Consider the following 25603-nt stretch of genomic DNA (forward strand, 5'->3'; position numbering starts at 1 on the left):
ATATATGCAAAGGTGGTTCTTCTAATATTGACCATTACAGGCTGTTACATTTTTATACTTATACTAATCCAACAGGATGTTATGTCAAACCTCAACTTATTCCGTTGTATATAAAAAATTGCAGCAATTCATTTGACAATTCTTGAGATAAGATCGAGGTCAGATCAGTTATTAAATGAAGGTCGTATGATGCACGGGAATATATTTAACATTAGTTTAGATGGAATCATGTGCTTTAGTTAAATAAAAATCATACACTAACACACCCATATAAACATATTGAATAAAACATCAGAAAACTTTATGGCTAACACGCTTTTCAAACTATTTTTATTTTTATTATTAAGTTCAAAAGAGGGCAATACAAATATACATTATCTAGCTACTTTTAAAATATCAATATTAATATAAAAAATATTTGTTTTCTTCATTTAATTTCTCACATTACACTTTCTCTAACTTTTCTTGTCGTCACCATGAGCCAATTACTACAAATCGGAGTGCTAGTGACAATACTGCATGTGTCATCTGCCGTAAGTCCCTTGGTGAAAGTTGAAATGTTGATAATTTGGACGTGATACTTTGTCAGAAAATATGATATGGGTAAAAAATATATACTCAGGGCTACCAATCGATGAAATTCACCAAACGATGGAGCAGGGCCGGCCTTATGGGGGAGCTGGGTGGTCGATGGCCACTGGCCCGACATCTTACTAGGCCTGATTTTTTTTTTAAATTATATGTATTTCTATAAAAACAATATGTATATTTAGTGTTTAAACTTAATAATATAGCAACTAGTTTGGCCTAATGGCAAAAGTATATGGATCCCAAGTAAAAGGTTGTGGGTTCTAATCTCATGTAAAACATGTTGAATTTTGTTTTTAACTTAAAATTTATGTTTAACTCAAATCATAACCAATTATGCCTATTTAAAATTAAATTGCTTAAACCAAACTAAATATTCATTTTACTTAAATCTAAATTTTTGTCATCTTCGACCCAAAATAATTTTCGTATTCAGGATGCCAGCCCTGCGATGGAGAGTATCATTGACATGTTAATATACTGTATATTAGTGAAATGATTCCAAAAATGGTCCACTGAGATCGCCCGTGGAATCTTACACTGACAGTTATTTCCACAACTGAAATCTTTTTTATTAAAAATATGATGTTGCGGTTTCTTAATATTCCAAATAATGAAAAAGTTCCAATAAAAAGGTTTGTGTTACAATATAAGTAATATGAAACAATATATTTTGTAATTATAATTAACACGATAGGCCAAAAATATTCTAGCTAAAGTAGGGTCGAGACTTGGGTGGTGACGGTCCTAATAGCTATTAATTAGCGAAGGAGTTCTTAAAAATGCTTTCGTTGATCAACTTCTTGTCGGGAGTAGTTCTTGAAACTTGTTTTGTTAAGCTTTTATGGGCGCAAGTAAGAGTTCGGGAACTGCTTGTGCTCAACCTCTAACTACGTATGCATGCACTGTCGCATCTTGTGTCTCGTAACCTCTCGGTATTAGCTCTAGTATCACGTAAGATGATAATTTAGAAACATTAAACAAATGCTTAATAATAACTAAGTTATCTAAATTTAGTTGCATGCCTTCAAAGAAAAACTGGAGTGTAAGGGAATCCACAATGGTGGATGAGTAAAAAAAACTAAACACGCCACATCAGTTGTCACATCGGATTTTCACTCATCTACTTTCAAACACCAAAAATTTTCATTTTTTTTCAACACCACATCCACTATTAAATACTACTATATTTCGCATAATCGTCTACTTCTATATTTTATTTATATAAACTCAAATACTTTTATAAACTAAAATATAGCTATCTTATTTTTATTTCATATTATTTAAAATAAATAAATAAGTTCTAGTAAATAATTTAAAATAAAAATAATAAAAGTCATATAAATAAAAAGTTTAAATTACATAAACAATAAATAAACCAACCACACGCAAATACACACATTTTTTTAATTGAATAAACAATAACATTTTTTTATTACAGATTTTACCGTTGAAAGTAAAAACAAAAAATCTTTTTTATCCCGAAATGATGAATTGAGCTCGTATAGGCGTTTTAGACGATGCTATTGAAATAGCCCTTCTGGCTATATTTTCTGTTACTCCACCCATTTCATAAAGGATTCAACCTGGTTTAACAACAGCTACCCAATATTCGGGAGAGCATTTACCTAAACCATGCGTGTTTCTACGGGCCTTATTGTAACTAGTTTATCTGGAAATATACGAACCCATATTTTTCCACCGCGACGTGCAATTCGTGTCACTGTCGACCTGCTTTTATTTGTCTAGATGTGATCCAAGCAGGTTCAAGTGCCTGAAGAGCGTATTTGCCAAAACAAATAGTATTACTTCGATAAGACATTCCCTTCATTCTTTTTTTATGTTGTTTACGAATCTGGTTCTTTTGGGGTTATAGTTGGTTTTTTTTAATTCCATCTCTACTACAGAACCGGACATGAGAGTTTCTTCTCATCCAGCTCCTCGCGAATAAATTAATTCAAATTCAAGATTTTGAATTCAATTCAGATAGAAAATAAAAATAAATTATATAATTAAAGTGGGAGTTAAAATTGGTTTCAAAATTTAAGTGAAATATTAATTACATTTGGTCCACTTATCATGTTTACTTCCATCCAGTTTTGTGAATATGTTCTAAACTGAACATCACATCTAATGTGCATTTATCCAGTTCAAAGTTTTAAACGATGTCACGTCATAACTAAACATCACATTGGAGGTGCTCTAAGATGTCATAGAGCTTTAGCCTTTATGTACGAATATCACTGAAAATGACATAAGGAATCGTGGGTGGTCTGATAAGTTAAAAGGTGGTCGTTCTTTCACCCTGTAGCACTTTCTTCGCACGGTTATGGGTGATAGTAGCTCGAGCGCTAGCATAAGTGTTGATCACATTTTCTTATTATGTAACTTATTAGACTTGCAATGTGGTTTACTTAAATAAAAATAAGAATGACAGTCTATGCAAAGACAGTGGATTGATTCCTACACCTATGGGCTCAGGTCCCTTCGTCCTCTCTTATCTATCTATTTTCGTAAATGAAGAAGATAAGTTTGATAATGTGATAGCTATAAATTAATCTAACGTTATATTACATGTGGGTCTATAAACAAGTGTGTTAACGCCTGCCTAATAGTGGCAACACCTTAACACAAACCAAACATAACGTATATTCATAGATAGCGTTAACTAAATCTTTGCTAATTATGTGAAAGATTTGTCAAGTTTTCTAGATATATATTAGCTATAAATCATAGAAATTTGTAAGTTTTTGATCTATAAATCCGTTTGGAAATCATAACAATATCTTTGTGATGTGTTTTCGCATTTTGATCTTATCACTTGATCATCATTCACCTTCTTATCCATTGGTTGGCTAAGGGAAAACAACTCCCAAGTTATTATTAGAACATTTATTATAAACCATTGCGTAAATGTATGAATCAAAATCAACCCAAAACACAACAAAACAACCGGAGAAACAAGTTTGGTGTAGCCATCCCCCTACCACGTAGCCTACGTCCTTTCCAGATTCCGTGCATAAACTTGACGTAAGGTAGAGCTAAATGGGCGTAGGGCACCGCAGCCTACACCCAATGCTACACAAAACCTGAATCTTTTCTTTTTATTTTAATTTATCTTGTTTGAGCATGTACTTATCATACATACTTCTTAGGCCATATGTAGTGGGGCTACAATTTGGACGATTTTGGACGCAAAGGGGCGCGAACACCGCCCCCCTGGGCGTTTTTTGGGCGAAAAGGGGCTCCGGCGAGTTCTTCTTGTCGCCTGGAAGAAGGGCGACTTTGAGGTGGTGGGGCCGACATGTATGAATATGTGAGTGTGTTATATATGCATATATATATTATATATTATATATATATTATATTACTATTTGTAGCCCCTACACCATTACACCCCTAAAACAAATTCTCACCCCTTGCTAACTGGGCGCCACACGACGCAAAACACCCCAATTTATAGTCCCTTCACTACGCATAGCCTTACCATCATAATAACAAAAAATGACTTATCTAGTCATCTAGATCACATACCTCTAGGATCTAGCCATTTTCACATTAAAATCATTAGGAACCAGTTGTTAGTCATTGGAATTCGATCTTGTAGTATCACTTGGAATTCACATTACATCTAAAGCAAGACAACATCACATATATATATATATATATACATATATATATATATGGGATGGTTCAAGAGAGAAATGATATTACTGTAAGAAATGCGAGAAATAAATACGAGCCACTAGTTTTATTTTATGTTTTAAAAGTTTAAACATAAATTAAGAAAGTATAAATGCATCTCTCTCTTCAATTAATATAACTAATCATATTACTAGAATTTAAAAATATTAAGAATTCATTTATTTTTATAAATTATTTTTTGTCTCTTGAATTTTTATCCTACACAAGTATAATTTATTCATACATTAAAATTTCTTTATATCCAAATTTCTTCCAACTCAATATATTAATATCCATCAACACGTAGTTACATTGTAATAAATATTACAAAAAACTATTTTACATGTATTTGCATTAAATATCAACAACAAAAAAATACAACCTACACAAAAATATATAACCTACACTTGTTCTAAAAATAAGAAAACATACAGTATAACCTACACACAAAATTCATCATCAATAAAATACACACGCACACGAAAACATATAACCTACACACGAAAATTTTATCTTACACAAATACAATTTGTTCATACATTAAAATTTCTTTCTAATTAAAACCAATTTCTTCCAACTCAACTTATCAATATCCATCAACACGTAGTTACATTGTGATGAATAATATAAAAAATTATCTTACACATTGATGCAGGATATCTCCTTATTTGAATTCGGATTCTTAATATCTTTTATTATTTATTTAAAATTCAAGTTTCCTAATATTTTATCTTTCTTGTTTAGTAAGACAGTTATTAGTATAAATAGGGTGCTAAGGTTTATTGTTTAAGGGAGTTTTTGATTAAGTTTTAATATAAAGAACATTGTTCTTGGAACCTTTGGTTCTGTTTATCGTCTTTGATTAATCATGAGTCTCTCGAGCAATTGATCGCTTCCGAAATTGCATCAGTTGGTATCAGAGCTTTTGGTTCTCAAATGGCTCGACGTGGTGTTGAATACTTGCTTGATCGTAGAGTCGTCGACCGAGGCAACGATCGAAGTATTTTCTATTCACGTGCTCGTGGAGAAGATCGATGTCCTACTCGCAGATTCAACGACCGAGGCAGCGGTGGAGTCTGTCCCGACCCGCGGGATCTTATGGAGATCCAACGACTCCGACAACGAGTCCGCGATCTTGAAGAGATCAAACGGCTCCGAAAACGAGTCAGTGAGCTCGAATTACAACGGGAGATGCGCAAGATGAAAACCGAGTCGAGCACCGTCGTCTGGGACGAAGGTGGCGACGGAGAGCAGCAGCCGTTCAGCCGTCACCCACCCCGGTTCTATGAACCGATCTATCTCGAAGAGTTGTAACATCCCCAAAATTTTGATCCAAATTTGACAACTTAGGAAAGTTGAGGGATCAAAAATAATATCAAGATAAGTAATGGGAAAATAATAAATAAGGAAGTATAAGAAAAATAAGGAAATAAAAATATTTCCTAAGTTAAGTCTTCTTATATGAACTCCATCCCACATTGGAAGATGTAATAAAGTGGAAGCATTCCATCAAGGTATAAATATAATAACCCGAACTTTAGTATTATATAACAACAACAACAATAATAACAATAATAATAATAAAGATATAAACAAAAGGGGAGTTTTGGTTTTGAATGTCATCTGATTATGTTTCACTCACTCATCCTAATCGGCTGCTAACAAACCTCACGGAAATACCATATCACAACTCACGTTCCTTTATCTAATTCGTTCAGTTATAAAACCCCCTAAACCCCATTAACGACTCTCAAACCCTACACATAGCTTCATCTCGTTTCTGGCCAACCACCTTGAGTTGTTCGACGACGCCGTATTTACTCACCACCGCCTCCCTTCAACTCGTCCCCGGAGAACTGCAACTTCGCCGCTTCTTTGCCTGTCACCATTAATTCAGACTCAGTCACGGACCAACAACTTCTTCGCGTTCGTTAGTACCGTTTTGTTATCCGATTGGTTCCGACTATCGGTGCAGGTTAGTAGATGAAACCATTCTCTGTTTCGGTAAAATAATTCCAGACCTTCCTTTGTTTTATTCATCCCGATACTTTGCGGCTGTGACGATTGACGGTTCCGGCCATTTAAGGCTTTAAATCTCTATGTGTTAATAGAAGCATGTTTGCGTTTAAAGATAAGAATCATTCATCAGAAATAAAGTAAATAAATAAAGAAAGAAAAGGAAGTTGACTAAAAAGAAATTAATCTGACATTGTTGAATATGCACGTGAGTTTTGTAAAAACTTGTTTTGCACCATACAATTATATAAGAGCATTGGAAATTGTTTTATGAAACCATCATATAACTAAAAGGAATAAAGCAACAATTTTGCTCATACACTTATATCTATACACATATTCTAAGTAATATATAACATGAACTCTACTGCGTAAATTAGTTTCGTACGTTATTTTTGTTTAACTAATTGTATTATTCTATTAGTGTTAAATTCAAAACTGTTGCCATCCATTTAACGTTATATATTAATATTAGTAACAATTACTTGACTTTTATGAAATCAAGTGTCGAATTATTATTATTATTTTTATTTATAAAAAGCCCTTGTCGCCGGAATACCGATCGGTTAATCACGCAATATATTTTGAGTTCAATAAATCTTATGTGAACTATATTATAATGTAGATTCTCAATATAGTTGAAGACAACCTTATCTTTTCTTTTTGCTTTGTTTAAGGTACGGATTCTGTTTTTCTTCACTCATAGTATTGGTTCTAGTCCATTTTATATTCGATGTCCGTCACTTCGTAGTGCGGATTTTTGTTATCTAGTTCGGTTTATTCGTATGATATGGTTATATTAATTTTATAGCATGCAATAGGTTATATATATTTTGAATTCATTATTGCATGTTCCTGTTTAAATATCTTTTAGTTATACGACTTTAGTTCAGTACTCTGTTACCCGAGCATTTCTGACTTGTCGTTGGGGCGTCAACGACATGGCACTTATCGTGACAGTGCGTAATCAAAGTTCACGGCGTCTCTGACCGTACTTATGTAGTACCTTGGCCACTTAGAGGCGATTAGATCGATCTTAGCTCCGACTCCTGACTCCTGACTTCTGTTTGAGATGGAACAATGTGTGCACGCCACCCCCACCGTCTCCTTGGTGCATGGACTAGCTAGCTGTGTACCCCTCTGTTTAGGCTATGGGTGCTTCCGCATTACACGACCTATTTATTTTAACATCATCGTCGTGTATTTTAGTAATTATATTTTGCTTCGCTATATTTCTGGTCCATTTTGATATGTGTAGCATTTGGTTAAATTTGAGTATATTCAGATTACATCCCGATCATGTATCGGATTATGTTTCGCATCTAATTATAGTTCGGTCTAAAACGTGGTTTTATATCCGCAATAGTTTCATTTTCAGTTCAGTCTGTGTTTTGTCTTATGTATGCCTTTACCTGTACTATTGTTCTCTCCGTTACTGTGCAATTTTTGGCTCAGCCGTATTTTCTTGTTTGTGTCTGTCTTATTTGCTAACAGGTAATTCGGGAAATCGGGGAGATCAGTGATGAGAGTAAAATGAAGCTCAAGAATAAGGACTTGATTTAATTTTCTTTTATTTAAGCATTTAATAAATTTGACTTAGAATTTCTTTCAGTGTTTTTAACTCTTTTGGTTGCCATGGGATTCTTTTCATTTCATTTAAATGGTTTTTGTTTGGTCTATGATATCTGTAATAGTGACACGTTAGCCTGCTCCGGGTTAGGGTGTTACAGTTATGGTATCAGAGCCCAGGCTCTTTCTTGTAGAAAACTTATACGAAAATAATTAAAAATGTGAGTTAATGGGTAGACGTCGAGTTAGGATTTTCCTTTTCGTCTTCCGCGTATTCTGTAAATCCTTATCGTTCAATTCATACGTTATCTTATTTTCAGATGCCTCCTAGAAGACGTGTTACCCGCCAAAACGGGAATGATGCTGGAAACGACCCACCTCTTGTGACCCTTGTCGCTAACGCCGTCAATGCGGCTATTGCTGCGGCAGTCCCTAACATCATACAACAGTTGCAGCAGAACAATGCCGGTGGCAACAATGTCGGTGGTAACAACGCCGGTGGCAACAACGCCAGTGGAAACAATGCTGGAGGCAACAATCCTCCTGTTGGTATTCATGTCTGGCTTGAGCGTTTTCAAAAGCAAAAGCCAAAATCCTTTAGTACTGCTAGTTCTCCAGTAGAAGCTGAAAACTGGATCGCGCACATTGAGAAACTGTTTGAAGTGCTGGGTGTTGAAGATGTGTTTAAGGTTCGATTAGCTACTTACAAGCTCGAAGATGACGCTCACAGATGGTGGAAGACACTGAAAGCTGCCCGTGGCGGAGACAATTATGCTGCTACACTTCCTTGGAATGAATTCCGTACTTTGTTTTACCAACAGTATTTCACTGATGCTGATCGCAGTGAATATTTGAGAGAATATTCTTCAATTATTCAGGCTAATGATGAGCCCATCGTTGAGTTTAAAAATCGTTTCAGTCGATTGGTTAGTTTTCTTGGCCCAACTGTAGGCACGCAAGAACAACAGACCAACCATTTCAAGTGGGCCATTTGTGACCGAGATAGGAAGTTTATCTTGAACCTCCGTTTTAATGACATAAATGAGATAGTTGATGCGGTCAAGAACCTTGATAATGATAAGAAACACCGCCAGAAGTCTTTTGATGAAAGTCGTAAGCGGCCAAGAGAAAATAATCAGGGTCAATCTTCTTCTCAGGTTGGAACCGAACAGTCCCTTGTACCCCGAGACCGTAGACAGCGTACTGATAGGAATTTCAACAATCAGCCACGAAATGGGGGAAATCAAAATCAGAATCATAGGCCCGCACAGAATAATATGCAACAACATCATAACCCCACCAGAGCTCAACCACTTAATCAACAAAACCGAAATACTCCTCTGTGTGGCACGTGTGGGAAACGTCATGGAGGTGCTTGTCGTCGAGCTGAAGGTCGTTGTTTTGGATGCGGAGATGCAGGACACATGATCAGAGACTGCCCTCAGCGGGACCCTAGGGCTAATACTAGGGAAGATGCTAGATCTGCTGCAGGAGGACGAGTTTTTACACTTACAGCTAATGATGCAGCTAATGCCCCAGGTATGGTTTCCGGTAATTTACAAATTGGTGATCGTGATACGTATGTTTTATTTGATACTGGTGCGACACATTATGTGGTATCACTCTTATTTGCTAAATATTTAATGACTATGCCTACTGCCTTAGAGTACCCTTTAGTGATATCTACTCCTCTGAGAGACACCACTGTTATCTCTCACGTTTATAATGAGTGTCCAATCCGAATCAATTCAGTTATCCGTGCCGCAGACTTGTATCCTATGCACATGAGCGACTTTGATGTTATTCTGGGTATGGACTGGTTATCGCAGCATAATGTTACGATCGAATGTCAGACTCGTCGTGTTTTATTTGGAAATCCTCAGTGTCCCGAAATTATCTATCAGGGGACCCAGCCTCGAAAATCTTTAAAAATTATTTCTGCGCTTAAGGCTCATAAGTTTCTATCGCACGGTTGTGCGGGATTTCTTGCTTCGGTTAAAGCTACATCTTCTAATGAACCCAAAATCTCCGATTATCCGACTGTTTGTGATTTTCCGGACGTTTTTCCTAAAGAATTGATTGGACTTCCACCTGATCGCGAGGTAGAGTTTACTATTGATCTTGTCCCTGGTGCCGAGCCGATTTCTAAGGCACCCTATCGTATGGCACCTTTGGAGCTTAAGGAGCTCAAAGAGCAGCTACAAGAATTATTGGAACTGGGTTTTATTAGACCGAGTGTCTCTCCTTGGGGCGCACCGGTCTTATTCGTGAAGAAGAAGGATGGTTCATTAAGACTCTGTATTGACTATCGGGAGTTGAATAAAATCACCATTCGAAATCGTTATCCCTTGCCTCGTATCGATGATCTATTCGACCAGCTTCAAGGCGCCAAATGTTTTTCTAAGATTGATTTGAGATCTGGTTACCATCAGCTTAAGATCAAAGATTCAGATGTTTCTAAGTCAGCTTTTCGTACTCGTTATGGCCATTATGAATTCTTAGTGATGCCGTTTGGGTTAACCAATGCCCCGGCCGTTTTCATGGACTTGATGAACCGAGTTTTTCGAGAATTTCTTGATAAGTTCGTGATAGTCTTCATCGACGATATTCTAATTTATTCTAAAAGTAAAGCGGAACATGAGGATCATCTTCGTATCGTACTCGAGATTTTACGTAAAAAGAAGCTTTATGCAAAATTCTCAAAATGCGAGTTCTGGCTAAGCAAGGTAGCGTTTTTAGGTCACATTGTGTCGGCCGAAGGCATTACAATGGACCCGGCTAAAATCGAGGCAGTCACTAATTGGCCTAGACCTACCTCAGTCTCAGAGGTCCGTAGTTTTCTCGGCCTTGCCGGTTATTATCGCCGATTTGTTGAAGGTTTTTCCGCCATCGCCCTACCCTCACGCAACTGTTAAGGAAAGGGGTTAAGTTCTCCTGGAATGATGATCGAGAGAAAAGTTTTGAAGAACTAAAGAAGCGATTGGTTTCTAATCCGATTCTTACACTTCCTTCAGGCACGGGTGGATACCAAATTTATAGTGATGCTTCTAAGAAAGGTCTCGGCTGCGTTTTAATGAAGCATGGTAAAGTCATTGCATACGCCTCACGACAGTTGAAATTATGAGGTTAACTATCCGACGCATGACCTCGAACTCGCTGCAGTTATTTTCGCGTTGAAAATCTGGCGCCATTATCTTTATGGAGAGACTTGCGATATTTTCACTGATCATAAGAGCTTGAAATATATCTTCACTCAGAAGGAACTGAATATGAGGCAGAGACGTTGGTTAGAACTTCTAAAAGATTACGACGCTATCATACAGTATCATCCGGAGAAGGCAAACGTTGTAGCCGATGCTCTTAGTCGGAAGAGTTCCGGAACGATAAATTCTTTTCAGCTGCAACCTCATATCCTCAATGATCTGGATAGATTGGGTATTGGTCTCCATTTTGGTGATACCAATGGATATCTAGCCAGATTTCAGATTGAGCCTGATCTAATTTCTCGAATCAAGAGTGCGCAATATGAAGACGGAGAAATTTGGGCAATTATACAGAATTTGGAGGTTGGTAAACAGTCAGAATTCAGAGAAGACGAGCATGGCGTAGTTTGGTGTGGGAAACGGTTATGTGTTCCTAGCGATTCCACCCTACGGGAGTCGTTGTTAGCCGAGGCTCACAGTTCACCGTTCTCAATCCACCCTGGATCCACAAAGATGTATCGGGATCTTCGTCAACATTTTTGGTGGAGCGGTATGAAAGAGGACGTGGCCAGTTATGTCAGCAGATGCGTTACTTGTCAGCAAGTTAAAACTGAGCATCAAAGAGCTGGGGGTTTACTTCAGACACTTGACATTCCGGTATGGAAGTGGGATGATATCTCAATGGATTTTATTACCGGACTACCAAAAACGTTCAAAAGAAATGATGCTATTTGGGTTGTAGTCGATCGTTTGTCAAAATCGGCTCACTTTCTTCCGATTCAAAAAGGATTCTCAGTCAGTAAGTTATCCGATATTTTTACTCGAGAGATTGTGAGACTCCATGGCACCCCCGTCTCTATTGTTTGTGATCGAGACCCACGTTTCACTTCGCGTTTTTGGAAGGGGTTGCTAGCCGCATGGGGTACTAGATTGAGATTTAGTACCGCGTTTCATCCTCAGACTGACGGTCAGTCAGAACGTACCATTCAGACACTCGAAGATATGCTTCGAGCATGTGCTTTAGAGTGGAGTGGAAACTGGGACGAGTATTTAAGTCTGGTTGAGTTTGCCTACAATAATAGTTGGCAAGCTAGCATCGGTATGGCGCCATTCGAGCTTTTATATGGTCGTAAGTGTAGAGACCCTAATTGTTGGGATGAGGTTGGTGAGAAAATTATTGAAGGGCCCGAGTTGGTACAGATTACAAATGAGAAAGTTACCATTGCTCGTGAGAAGCTAAAAGAGGCTCAGAGTCGACAGAAGAGCTATGCAGACCGACATCGTCGAGCTTTGGAATTTAATGTCAGTGATCGGGTATTCTTGCGAGTTTCACCTTGTAGAGGCGTTCAACGTTTTGGAATCAAGGGAAAACTTAGCCCAAGATTCATCGGACCGTTTGAAATTCTTGAAAAAGTTGGCGAAGTCTCTTATCGTTTGGCTTTACCACCTCAGTTATCTCATGTGCATAGGGTCTTTCACGTATCTCTTCTTAGGGGGTATATTTATCACCCGTTACATGTTGTTACCTATCCGTTCCATCAGATTCGCGAGGATTTATCTGTTGAAGAAGAACCGGAAGCTATTCTTGATCGTCAAGAATGCATTATGCGCAAGAAAACTATTCCGTTCGTTAAGATTCTTTGAAAGAACCATTCTGAACGAGAAGCTACATGGGAAATGGAGGATACAATTCGTTCCCAATATCCGTATTTATTTCCGTTTTAGAACTTGGTGATTTCAGTTTGGATGGTTTTGATTTCATATGAATTCTGTTTTATATGTCCTAATATTTGTTTCCAAGACTTTGCAATTGTCATGTCTGAATTTATGAACGTTTAAGTTTGTTTCGTTTCCGTTATATCCGAAAGTATGTGTCTATGTCTTACAATTTCGTGGACGAAATTTTTTTTTAAGGGAGTATAATTATAATAACCCGAACTTTAGTATTATATAACAACAACAACAATAATAACAATAATAATAATAAAGATATAAACAAAAGGGGAGTTTTGGTTTTGAATGTCATCTGATCATGTTTCACTCACTCATCCTAATCGGCTGCTAACAAACCTCACGGAAATACCATATCACAACTCACGTTCCTAAATCTAATTCGTTCAGTTATAAAACCCCCTAAACCCCATTAACGACTCTCAAACCCTACACATAGCTTCATCTCGTTTCTGGCCAACCACCTTGAGTTGTTCGACGACGCCGTATTTACTCACCACCGCCTCCCTTCAACTCGTCCCCGGAGAACTGCAACTTCGCCGCTTCTTTGCCTGTCACCATTAATTCAGACTCAGTCACGGACCAACAACTTCTTCGCGTTCGTTAGTACCGTTTTGTTATCCGATTGGTTCCGACTATCGGTGCAGGTTAGTAGATGAAACCATTCTCTGTTTCGGTAAAATAATTCCAGACCTTCCTTTGTTTTATTCATCCCGATACTTTGCGGCTGTGACGATTGACGGTTCCGGCCATTTAAGGCTTTAAATCTCTATGTGTTAATAGAAGCATGTTTGCGTTTAAAGATAAGAATCATTCATCAGAAATAAAGTAAATAAATAAAGAAAGAAAAGGAAGTTGACTAAAAAGAAATTAATCTGACATTGTTGAATATGCACGTGAGTTTTGTAAAAACTTGTTTTGCACCATACAATTATATAAGAGCATTGGAAATTGTTTTATGAAACCATCATATAACTAAAAGGAATAAAGCAACAATTTTGCTCATACACTTATATCTATACACATATTCTAAGTAATATATAACATGAACTCTACTACGTAAATTAGTTTCATACGTTATTTTTGTTTAACTAATAGTATTATTCTATTAGTGTTAAATTCAAAACTCTTGCCATCCATTTAACGTTATATATTAATATTAGTAACGATTACATGACTTTTATGAAATCAAGTGTCGAATTATTATTATTATTTTTATTTATAAAAAGCCCTTGTCGCCGGAAAACCGATCGGTTAATCACGCAATATATTTTGAGTTCAATAAATCTTATGTGAACTATATTATAATGTAGATTCTCAATATAGTTGAAGACAACCTTATCTTTTCTTTTTGCTTTGTTTAAGGTACGGATTCTGTTTTTCTTCACTCATAGTATTGGTTCTAGTCCATTTTATATTCGATGTCCGTCACTTCGTAGTGCGGATTTTTGTTATCTAGTTCGGCTTATTCGTATGATATGGTTATATTAATTTTACAGCATGCAATAGGTTATATATATTTTGAATTCATTATTGCATGTTCCTGTTTAAATATCTTTTAGTTATACGACTTTAGTTCAGTACTCTGTTACCCGAGCATTTCTGACTTGTCGTTGGGGCGTCAACGACATGGCACTTGTCGTGACAGTGCGTAATCAAAGTTCACGGCGTCTCTGACCGTACTTATGTAGTACCTTGGCCACTTAGAGGCGATTAGATCGATCTTAGCTCCGACTCCTGACTCCTGACTTCTGTTTGAGATGGAACAATGTGTGCACGCCACCCCCACCGTCTCCTTGGTGCATGGACTAGCTAGCTGTGTACCCCTCTGTTTAGGCTATGGGTGCTTCCGCATTACACGACCTATTTATTTTAACATCATCGTCGTGTATTTTAGTAATTATATTTTGCTTCGCTATATTTCTGGTTCGTTTTGATATGTGTATATGCATTTGGTTAAATTTGAGTATATTCAGATTACATCCCGATCATGTATCGGATTATGTTTCGCATCTAATTATAGTTCGGTCTAAAACGTGGTTTTATATCCGCAATAGTTTCATTTTCAGTTCAGTCTGTGTTTTGTCTTATGTATGCCTTTACCTGTACTATTGTTCTCTCCGTTACTGTGCAATTTTTGGCTCAGCCGTATTTTCTTGTTTGTGTCTGTCTTATTTGCTAACAGGTAATTCGGGAAATCGGGGAGATCAGTGATGAGAGTAAAATGAAGCTCAAGAATAAAGACTTGATTTAATTTTCTTTTATTTAAGCATTTAATAAATTTGACTTAGAATTTCTTTCAGTGTTTTTAACTCTTTTGGTTGCCATGGGATTCTTTTCATTTCATTTAAATGGTTTTTGTTTGGTCTATGATATCTGTAATAGTGACACATTAGCCTGCTCTGGGTTGGGGTGTTACGACAAATAAGGAAGATGGAATCCATCCCACATGGAAAGTGGTAAAGAAATGGAAGCTCTTTATAAGGAAGAGATTTTTCATACTAATATTTTTTTATGAATATCATGCACCAAGTGGTCCTAGCGGAGGGTGCGTAGCACCCGACGCGTACGCGCTCGGGCTCGGGCTCGGGCGATGGCGATGGCGAAGGCGACGGTGAAGGGCGTTGGGCGCAATGTGACGCTTTGATGGCGCACGCTCGCATCGCCGCGAGCCGCTTTAAGAGCCGCCTTAGTATTTTTGGACAACGAGAATTAGACCTGAAGAGACAAGCTATCAAAGAAGAGGGACTAAAATGAAAAATAAATATTTAAGGACCCATCGCGCTACGCGATGAGTCCAAGAAAGTGACACGTGGCAGCAGGCCGGGAGACGTGGCAGACGTGTCAGGCCACGTGGCGACACGTGGCAACGTCTGATAACATGTGTCATCGCGATACGCAATGACCGTGAGAAAGGGGCACGCGATGGGACAAGATTTCAGCTATAAATAGGAGGGGTCACGGCTCATTTCACCACACCCACAGCCACTCTCTCTAGAATTTCACTCTCTCTACCTCGGTTTGCGTGCCGAACATCGTTTTGCGTGCCACCGACCCGAAAATATCACCTCTTAATCCGTGCCAAATACCTGGTGTTTCCTCGAAGTGTGTGCCACTCAAGAAACCTGACATTTCCGTCTTGAAATACGTGCATGACCCGGCGACCAAACGTTGCCTCGATTTACGTGCCAAGGAAGGTTGATCAAGAACGCCTCGATAAACGTGCATATAGAGTAGAAGTGTTGTCGTATAAGCTTAGGAATATCTAACTCCGAATACCCGTGCGAGGTAGGGGTTCTGCCTAAGTTATTATTTTATTATTATAAATGGCTTAGACCATTGTCGGAGGTATAGCCAAACCTTGATTACAATTAAGAATAATATAATTTTTCTTAAGCAAGAGTTATAGATAAAATAGTATTTCTTTATTATTAAGAAATATGATATTCAAAGAATATAGTTTGATTAATGTTTCTTCTTCAAGAAGGAACTCAATATAGACGTTTCTTCCTGAAAAAGAAAACGTAGCCAATAATTGGTAAATAAAGAAAGGGACTAAAGGTCCAAATGTTTTATATGTATTAACGTTTTTATCAAGGCTAAAGCTATACAAAACGGACTAAAGGTCTGAATGTAAAGCCCCGTTACCGGTAGCCCTACTTTAGCGTCGGATTTACTCATAAACACAGTTCTTACAAATCAGAGTTAATTAAAACTTTTCGCGGAATATAAAACATCAACCATTCGTTAAAAAACATTAAATCTTTTCTTTGATACCATAACACAAAACATTATATTTAAAACATCTTTACTTCTATCTTCAGATGTCAGCCGTTCAATCCATGCCATGTGCCGTCCTCATGCTAACTCTATAATCAGCTCACCTGCGTGCATACTAAAAGTCAGCTACGCTGAGTGAGTTCTAGTTAATCAAGCAACTTATCATACAACCACTACATATATCATATACGTATCCGAAGACACGTAGCCCACTATCTGACCTGCTCACCTTACCACTTAACCTCTTATTTACCCCTACCACTTAGCCACTTAATAACGAATGACGTTATGCCACTTTGACTTTAATAACGTATAATGTTATGCCACTTTGCCACTTTAATAACGTATAACGTTATGCCACTTCGCCACTTTGCCACTTTAATAACGAAGTCACGTATAGGCTTACCCTACCACGTGCTATCGTCATGCCACTAACACCCTTACTAGACTCTTGCCACTTCTAACACACTCTACCTCTACTTGTCTACATCACACTTCATATCAATACATTATTTACATAATAAGCAAGTCACATCATAGCATTCATACACACTAACAACCACTTGGCAATCACTATTCTTGGCGATACGTGCAATATCCGAAGATCGTTCACGTACCGAAAAGCATTATATAATAGCTACCTCGTATAGCATCTATAGCATACACTTACCACTTAAGGTAAGTGTATTCACACTTCACATCGAGTATGCACACAGCCCAGAAAACATAACAAGGAAAATGGGGCTAGAAACTCACCTGAATCCTGCTTCGTTCTCCGATAGTTGCTAATCCCTTCTTTAACTGAGCTCGGCTGACTGTACAAGTTACACGTATCAATACTCATCTTATCTAATCTAACGGCCTTGTATTAGCTTACTTCTACTTAGCATTTTTATGGTTTCCCCTTTATTTTAACTTTATTGTATTTTATCTCTTTAGTCCTTACAATGCATACCATCACGTGTGTACACATATACGTCTACATATACAAGTCGCCTTGTATCCGGGTATAAGCGAACTTGGACATAAGCGAACTTATACACGAGCGAACTTATTATATTAAGCGAACATATATATTAAGCGAACTTATTATATTAAGCGAACTTATATATTAAGCGAACTTATTATATTAAGCGAACTTATTATCCAGCGAAGTTAGCATGCCGAACTCATCTACGGACAAACTCAGCTGCAGGCGAAGTTACCTTGACGAACTTGGCCGCAGGCGAACTTAGCCGCAGGCGAAGTTGCCCAGCAGTGGCTACTGTTCGTGCTTAACCCCCCATAATCACCTCCGCTCTCACATGAAATCCTTAGATATGATATTAACCAACCCTGATAACATTCCCATGATCGATAACGGGTAAAACTCGGCCCGGAAAAGCATAAAGTTGGGACCTTTAAGCTAAAAACGTTCAATACTAGATCTAAGGTTTATTTTAAGCGAGCCGTACATAGACATGAGTTCGTTAAGTCCATTTTAATCTTCAAGTTTGCAACTTTATGATTTGTCTAGACCTGATCTATCATCCTACCAATTTTCATGTAAATCCGTACACGAAAAGTAAACCTTTTTTAACAAAAACGTACCTTTGAGGTTTTTGTACGAAATCACTCGAGATGCTCAAAACCATATCAAACGAACTCCGATTGAGTGATTCAAGCGGCCACGGAACCGTCTCGTCCCGATATACAAATCCATCAGCTCACCTTCGCAGGAAACCGCCACGACAGTCGCCGGAATAGTAAAACAGTGGCCGGAAATCCTCATTTTGAGCTGCTACGGTTTTGCTGATAAAAACCGTACTTCCCAACCTCTGATCGAAGATCTAATCGGTGGGAATCTTCATTTATATACCTTGAACACTCATTTAAAATTTGGGACCGATCCGACTGCTAGATCACCGGGAATATTTGGGTCATTGTGGGTGGTTTTCTCAAAAACGGGAATTGAGTTAAGTGTCTGTTTTGATGGTGGAAGCTTTGGTGTAGTGATGTATGAAAATGGAAAGGATTAGGGTTTTAAGGGGTATTTATACTCACTTAAGCCCATGGACCTAAGGCCCATCTTTTCTTCTTGGTCCATAATTAACTCTATCTAATTAGCCTACTTATCCTTCCATCCTTATTATTTTATTAATTTTCTACTAACTCAAGTAAACTTTTCTATTATAAATAAATAATATATTAAATATTATTTTTAGAAATTTCGGGATGTTACACTGAATCCAGATCGATGATCTAGTTATTTATACAAAATGTTATTCTCGTACTATAGGTCCGAGGTAACAAAACAAGAAGAAGAGGAAATCAGAAAACAGGAATCAGTATCAGAAACTGATTATAAACAGAAAGATGAATACGCCCCAAACCTTTTATAATGCGTCTGAATATTTGCATAGGATTTACGAATCCTTAAAACTTTGTGTTACAATAATAAGAAAGGGACACTCTGATTAAGAGTATACATGTGTCTGGATCCAAACATACATGGTGACTCGGAGTTCCCCGAGGCCATGCATATCATCAACATGCCTCTGAAGGTCTACGAGAATGTTCAGAGAAATGATATTGTGTATATAATTAATTGTACATGGTACTTAGGGTAATTTGGTCCCAATTTAGTTGGGTGCCTAATGAGTAGTCACAAAGGTATTATTGTTGGTTTCACAAAGGTATTGAAAAGATATTTTTAGAGTCAGCGTTATTCACCAGCTTTGTGCTGACGTATTTTCCCACCCATGTTACAGGGAAACAAGAAAGGTTAGAACAGACAAGCAAGAAGGAATAGAATATTGGAGTTATAGTCATTAGATGCTATCTGATGGCTCAGATATTTTTATTTGAAAATATTATAAAGGAGTTATGTTCTATAAAGAAATGTATTTGAAATATCAAGCGGGTATTTAAACCCGAGATTTTAATAAGTTTTCAATATAAATATTTTAAAGACTTCCGCTATAAACCGCAACTCTGATATATTTACAAAACCGGTACCAACTTGTGGTCACACGCCTAGGCCCTAAGGCGGGGTGTGACAAGAGTATTACTCAGAAAACGAACCGAGTGTTGATGAAGATGGATTTAACTTCCATGAAAACAAGTGTTTTGGGGAGGAGGATGATCGTTCTGTTGTTGTTTTAGCTATGATTCACCACCCGTGTTTGATAACTACAGGGATGAGGAAACATATACGGACGCTGTGGGTAGTGAGACAACGATAGATGGTGGTGTCGAAGTTCCTACGGCGGCCATGGGTTATGTTTCGTTTGTCAACGGCGACTACGCAAAGGTGAGTGATGAAATTTTGCTTTGTTCTCGTGTAAACCTTGGTGGTGGAGGTCCCACGGGGATGGTTAGTGGTTGGGTGGTTGAAGATGGTTATCAATCGGCTGCCATAGTTGACCCTAATGTCAAGCCATATAAGACGCAATTTCAAATTGGAAAAGATTTGATTAAACCTCCTATCCATATAGAATATCAAGTTGGAAAATATTTGGGTTTTTGCAATATGCTTAATATTTATGGTGATTTAAATTTTGTTAAATTTATGGGTTGCAATCCTGGTAACCCGTGTGGGGAGTTGGCACTATACGTGAAATTTCATGGTGTACAACCAAACATGGGATTCGATCCAGGTGGTATTTATTCAGAGTTATACGAGGGTGGTTCGATTTTGGATCCGGGTGACACAACATACAAAGTTCAGGTTTTTAGGCTGGTGATAATAATAATTCAAAATCAGATTGATGTTCCTTTCGATCCGGGTGACTTTGAAGCAAAACTCGAGGACGAGTTTTTTTCGAAGATGTAAGGCCCCATTACCGGCGCCTCACATTTGGACGTTGGATTTATTCATCAACATAGTTCTAATCATTAGAGTTAATAAAAACATACGCGGAATATTAAAATTTTCATAACATTACAATAATAAGTCATAACATGTCTTTAAACATTTATCTTGTCCTTCAAAATCAAAACATAACATAACAAGTCTTCAGATGCCAGACTCTTATTCTTCTGCCATGTGCCCCGCTCAAGCCAGCTGCCTCATTCTACTCACCTGCATGCATACTAAAAGTCAGCTACGCTGAGTGAGTTCTAGTTAATCAGGTAACATACAATACGTCCTTACACATTCATATACACGTACCCGAAAGTACATATACATACATAGTTCTTTACCTTCCTTCATACGTTCATACTATCATACCTTCTTTCTTTCCTTTTATACATACACCTATACATATACCTCGTCCTAGAACATTCACAGATATTATTAAGGTCTGTTCCCTACATTCGCGGATATTATTAGGGTCCGTTCCCTACATTCGCGGATATTATTAGAGTCCGTACCCTACATTCGCGGATATTATTAGGGTCTGTTCCCTTCATTCGCGGATATTATTAGGATCCGTTCCCTTTCTACCATACCTTCCATACCTTTCTATACATTTTTAATTATAACTTCCATAGCACATACATCATTTGTATATCATACATATATATATCAATCATATCTTTAAACTATCCCTTGACGGTACACGCAATATCCGAAGATCGTTCATGCATCATCAAGCATTCATTCATACATAAATCATATAAGACATACACTTACCATTTAAGGTAAGTGTATTAACAAATCACATCGAGTATGAACACAGCCCCGAAAACATAACAAGGAAGTTGGGCTAGAAACTCACCTGAATGCGGTTACGTTCACCGTTTATAGTTATTCCTTTCTTGAGCTGTGCATGGCTAACTGTATAATAATTACATGTATCAATCAACTATTACTACCCATAACGTATTTCTATATTTAATTATTACCCTCAATGAACAGGGGTCCGGGGGCAGTGCCCCTGGCAGCGGGGTCTAGGGGCGGCAGCCCCTAGCAAGGTCCAAGGGGCAGAGCCCCTGGCTGGGGTCGAGCTGCCAGGTCAGCTTGGAAAATTTTTATTTCCATTAACTGTCTTAACACATTTTCCATTAGGATTTTAATTTATTATTTAATTCGCTATCTTCTTCGCCATAACGAATTAAGCCTAATTCGCTAGCTAATTCGTTACTTTCATAATCTAGTTCGTTAACTGATTCGTCATCTAATCATCATCTGGTTCGTCCTCTGATTCGTTAACTTATCATAACGAATTGGGCAGGTAACGAATCACTTGATTCGTTATCATTCCATGGAGAACTAGTGGGTAACGAATCACTTGATTCGTCATCTTAGCATAACGAACTGGGTGATCTAATTCGTTATTTTGTCTTAACGAATGGTTGAACTAATTCGCTATCTGGACATAACGAATTGCACCATTCTTAGAGAATCATCCCTGTTCTTACCCAGACTTTGACTTAGGGTCAAAGTCAAAATTTCCAAGAACACAGAATAGTCAACATTCATCAGATCTGCAATTAAACCCTCGTTTCTTAACCAAATATCACGATTTAGGTATCAATGGATTCGGAATTACAGCGCCTACAAACCCTAACCATCAAATCGGCCAAACATCAATGTTTAAGGGGTGCGATTTAGGCATATAGGTTACGGGTTCTTTTAGGCTATCGATTAGCATATCAAACGTTAATGGATTTCAGTATTACTTGTTGTGTTTGATTCATTTTCAACATACAAGACAGATCTATGATTTCCCAAACCAATCCGAACCTAAACGAACGATTTCTAATTATAAACGTACCTTAAACGAGTCGAACTACGAACACGGTTAAGCCTTGACGTTGTTTTGGTTCTTCACGACGATCTAGCACCAAAGGGATCGGGTTTCCGCCTTCGAATCTTGGCTCGGGTTATAGGATAGTGTTTGTGTGTGTTTTCCAAGGTGTAGGCTATGGTGTAGAGAATGGATAAAAATAGAAAGGTTTAGGGTTTAAGGGGTATTTATACTCCCTTAAGCCCATGGACCTAAGGCCCATTCCATTTCTTATTTCATCATCTAAAGTCCAAGCACACCTTCTATTAGTTTATTTATTAAAACGACACACGACACTTCATCGAATAAACAAAATTCCATTTATTTATTATAATCAAAAGTAGGATGTTACAGAAGTCGAGGAGTATAATGCATATTTATCTCTTTATTAGGATTATAGTTTTTAATATCTTTTATCATCTTATGTTTATTTAGTTTCCATGTTTATCTCTTTTTCGTTTTAGTAAAAGTAGGGTGTTAGGGTTTATTTGTTAGTTAGTTTTTGATTAAGTTTATTAGTAAAAGAACATTGTTCTTGGAACTTCGGTTCGATTTATCGTATTTGATTAATCATGAGTCTCTCGAGCCATTGATCGCTTCTGAAATTGCATCACACTTGTTTGCATTAAATGTGAAATATACAACCTACACAAAAACATATAACCCACACTTGTTCTAAGAATAAGAAAGCATATAACCTACACACGAAAAACATATAACCTACACACGTGTAGGATATGTGCATATTTGTGTAGTTTATATAATTGTTGATGCCGAATTAAATATGTAAGTTGTATGTCTTTTTGTATGTTGTACGTTTTTATTGCTCAAAACACATGTAAGTTATATATTTTTGTGTAGGTTATATATTTATTGTTTATATTTAATGAACACATTTGTATGACATTTTTTAATTATTTATGACAATATTTTTCTAGATATATCAATTGAAAAAAAATATATATTATGTTTCAATATTTATTGTTAAAATTTACGCGTTGATATATGCTAATAAATTGAGTAGAAAGAAATTGTTTTTAATATAAAGAACTAGTATTATATGAATAAATTGTATTTTTGTTAGATCAAATAAAGAGGATGTAAATAAATTATAAAACTAAGTAGTATTATTATCTTTTAAATTATTATAGTTAAATTACGTAGATATATTAATTAGAGAGATATTTATTATGGTTATATTAGTTGTATTAATTGGAGAGAGTGTATGCATTTATTGTTGCATTTACACATTTTCCATTTATCTTTAAGCTTTTAAAGCCTAAAATAAAACTAGTGGCTCATATTAATTTCTCGCAGTAATTTCATTTCTCTTTTAAAATTATATATATATATATATATATATATATATATATATATATATATATAAGGGTTCAAATAAGAATAAAGAGTTTTCTAGGAATGATAAGAACCAAATTTTTTTTGACATTTGGCATTACAAATGATGGTGAAAGAACAATTCTAGGAAACTATGTCGGTTATAATGATTAAAGAGTAATTCTAGAAAACTATGTCGGTTATTGGTGATTTTAAATCTCAACCATTGATTAAAATGATCCAATGTCTATGATTTATTCTTAGTCTTCCTAGGAAACCACTTATTATTACGATAACCCTCCCCTATATATATATATATATATATATATGTGTGTGTGTGTGTGTGTGTGTGTGTGTGTGTGTTTAAGTTCATGAGAGAAGTCATTTTATTGCGAGAAGTGCGAGAAATCATTTTAACCAATCAGATTTTTTCTTTGGATTTTTTTAATTTAGTTAAATACAAGGGTATAATTGGTAAAGATTGTAATTTTTATAATAGGTAAGTTTTAAAGTTATTGAAAGTTTCATTTTCATTAATTTTTAAATTTGTTAATTAAATATAAAAAACATTAACATCATTTGAGATTCACTCGTGCTTAACTATCTGATTAGATTATGTTCATTTTTTGCTTCAATGTTTTTATTTATTTTTAGTACATTCAACTCCACATGTTTCATTATTTCCACACATGGGACGAAGTGTAACGTAGTCATACACAAACGCTTAAGTTTTTGGCTTTGTAAAACTATCCTACACTGTCATACATAGCCTACAAACTATTGTTGGCATACATCCAACACTTACTTATTTCCCTACACTCACCTTCAAATGTTTGTATTTTGCCATACATAAAGCGATTAAGTTTCTGGTTTCTCAAATTACCCTACACTACCAAACACAAAACTGTTGTTTGTCATATAGCATTGTCAAACTACCCTACATTGTCATACACAAACATGTGTAAGGCATACGTCTTTCTCAAACTTCCCTACACAAACTTTTATTCTCGTATAGCATTCTGAAAGAACAAAACCAACTAAATTTGTGGAATTATTAGTCAACAACATACATTAATTACTATTTCCTATCATTAACAAATAGTAATAAAAGTTCACACGTAAAATAAATAACGCATATAAATAAACAAATAATAAATCATTCTCATTGTATAAATTTTATATTACCTACACAATAAAACCATAACATATATGATACACATACACTACATAACTGTACATATCCTACACATAGAAAAAAGACGCATACACTGTTTCATAATATATACCTACACAAGTAGAGTATACAATACATCCTACACAAATAAGTAAATATTTTTATTGTTATTTTAGAACGTTAAATAAGTAAATAATTGTTAGTAAATAGTAACAAATAAATATTCTGATCTCTAGAATATTAAAAATTACAAAATTCAATACTTTTGTTATGAGAATTATAAAACTCAGTATTGTTTGTATGAAAATTTGGAATGTGGTATTTAAGAGAAAATTTAGGCATCAAAAGGGGTTAGCATTTATGTTTGGTTTAAATAAATTTGACCAGATAAGACAAATATACCCTTATAACTTAAAAATATGTTACAATAATATCTTATTAATTACAAAAATGTTATCTACATTTTGGACCATTGATTACACTTAATCAATGGCTAACATCCATTTCTCACACTTCTCACAATAATATCACTTCTCTTTTAAACCATCCCATATATATATATATATATAATGGTTCAAATCTTTTAGGTTCACATTCAAATAACCAATCACTTACCGTCTTTTTTACACACATACAAGTGACAAGTACACATTTAATCAACAATAATCAAACATATCTTCATTTATGTGTAAAGTGTAAAAATTACAAAAATATTGTACACGAAATACTCACCTTTAAAATCACCACATGAACATAAAATCATAAAACATCTCCATGATCATGTCAATATAACAATCTTAATTCAAAAT

The 25603-nt window shown here is 36.2% G+C and overlaps 1 protein-coding gene across 1 annotated transcript; it reads left to right on the top strand.

The window, feature by feature from the left end:
• The first annotated feature begins 8177 nt into the window (after positions 1-8177).
• Positions 8178-23378, top strand: LOC143635315 (uncharacterized). The gene is made up of 5 exons (XM_077103175.1): positions 8178-8406; positions 8521-10115; positions 11115-12685; positions 19749-20280; positions 23370-23378. The coding sequence occupies exons 1-5, from the start codon at positions 8178-8180 to the stop codon at positions 23376-23378; spliced, it is 3936 nt and encodes a 1311-aa protein (XP_076959290.1).
• The last annotated feature ends 2225 nt before the right edge of the window (positions 23379-25603 follow it).

This window comes from Bidens hawaiensis, unplaced genomic scaffold, assembly GCF_021521415.1.
Source record: "Bidens hawaiensis isolate Kalapana, Puna unplaced genomic scaffold, B.hawaiensis_p1.1 tig00007430_1, whole genome shotgun sequence".
In the NCBI taxonomy this organism is placed as follows: domain Eukaryota; kingdom Viridiplantae; phylum Streptophyta; class Magnoliopsida; order Asterales; family Asteraceae; genus Bidens; species Bidens hawaiensis.

What these genes read in the sequence shown, in the direction of transcription:
- LOC143635315 (XM_077103175.1), top strand. Translation starts at nt 8,178, where the DNA reads ATGCCTCCTAGAAGACGTGTTACCCGCCAAAACGGGAATGATGCTGGA. An exon ending in AGGCAACAATCCTCCTGTTG is followed by an intron (nt 8,407 to 8,520) that starts GTATTCATGTCT and finishes AACTGTTTGAAG; the next exon opens with TGCTGGGTGTTGAAGATGTG. An exon ending in TCTCTCCTTGGGGCGCACCG is followed by an intron (nt 10,116 to 11,114) that starts GTCTTATTCGTG and finishes ATCTTCACTCAG; the next exon opens with AAGGAACTGAATATGAGGCA.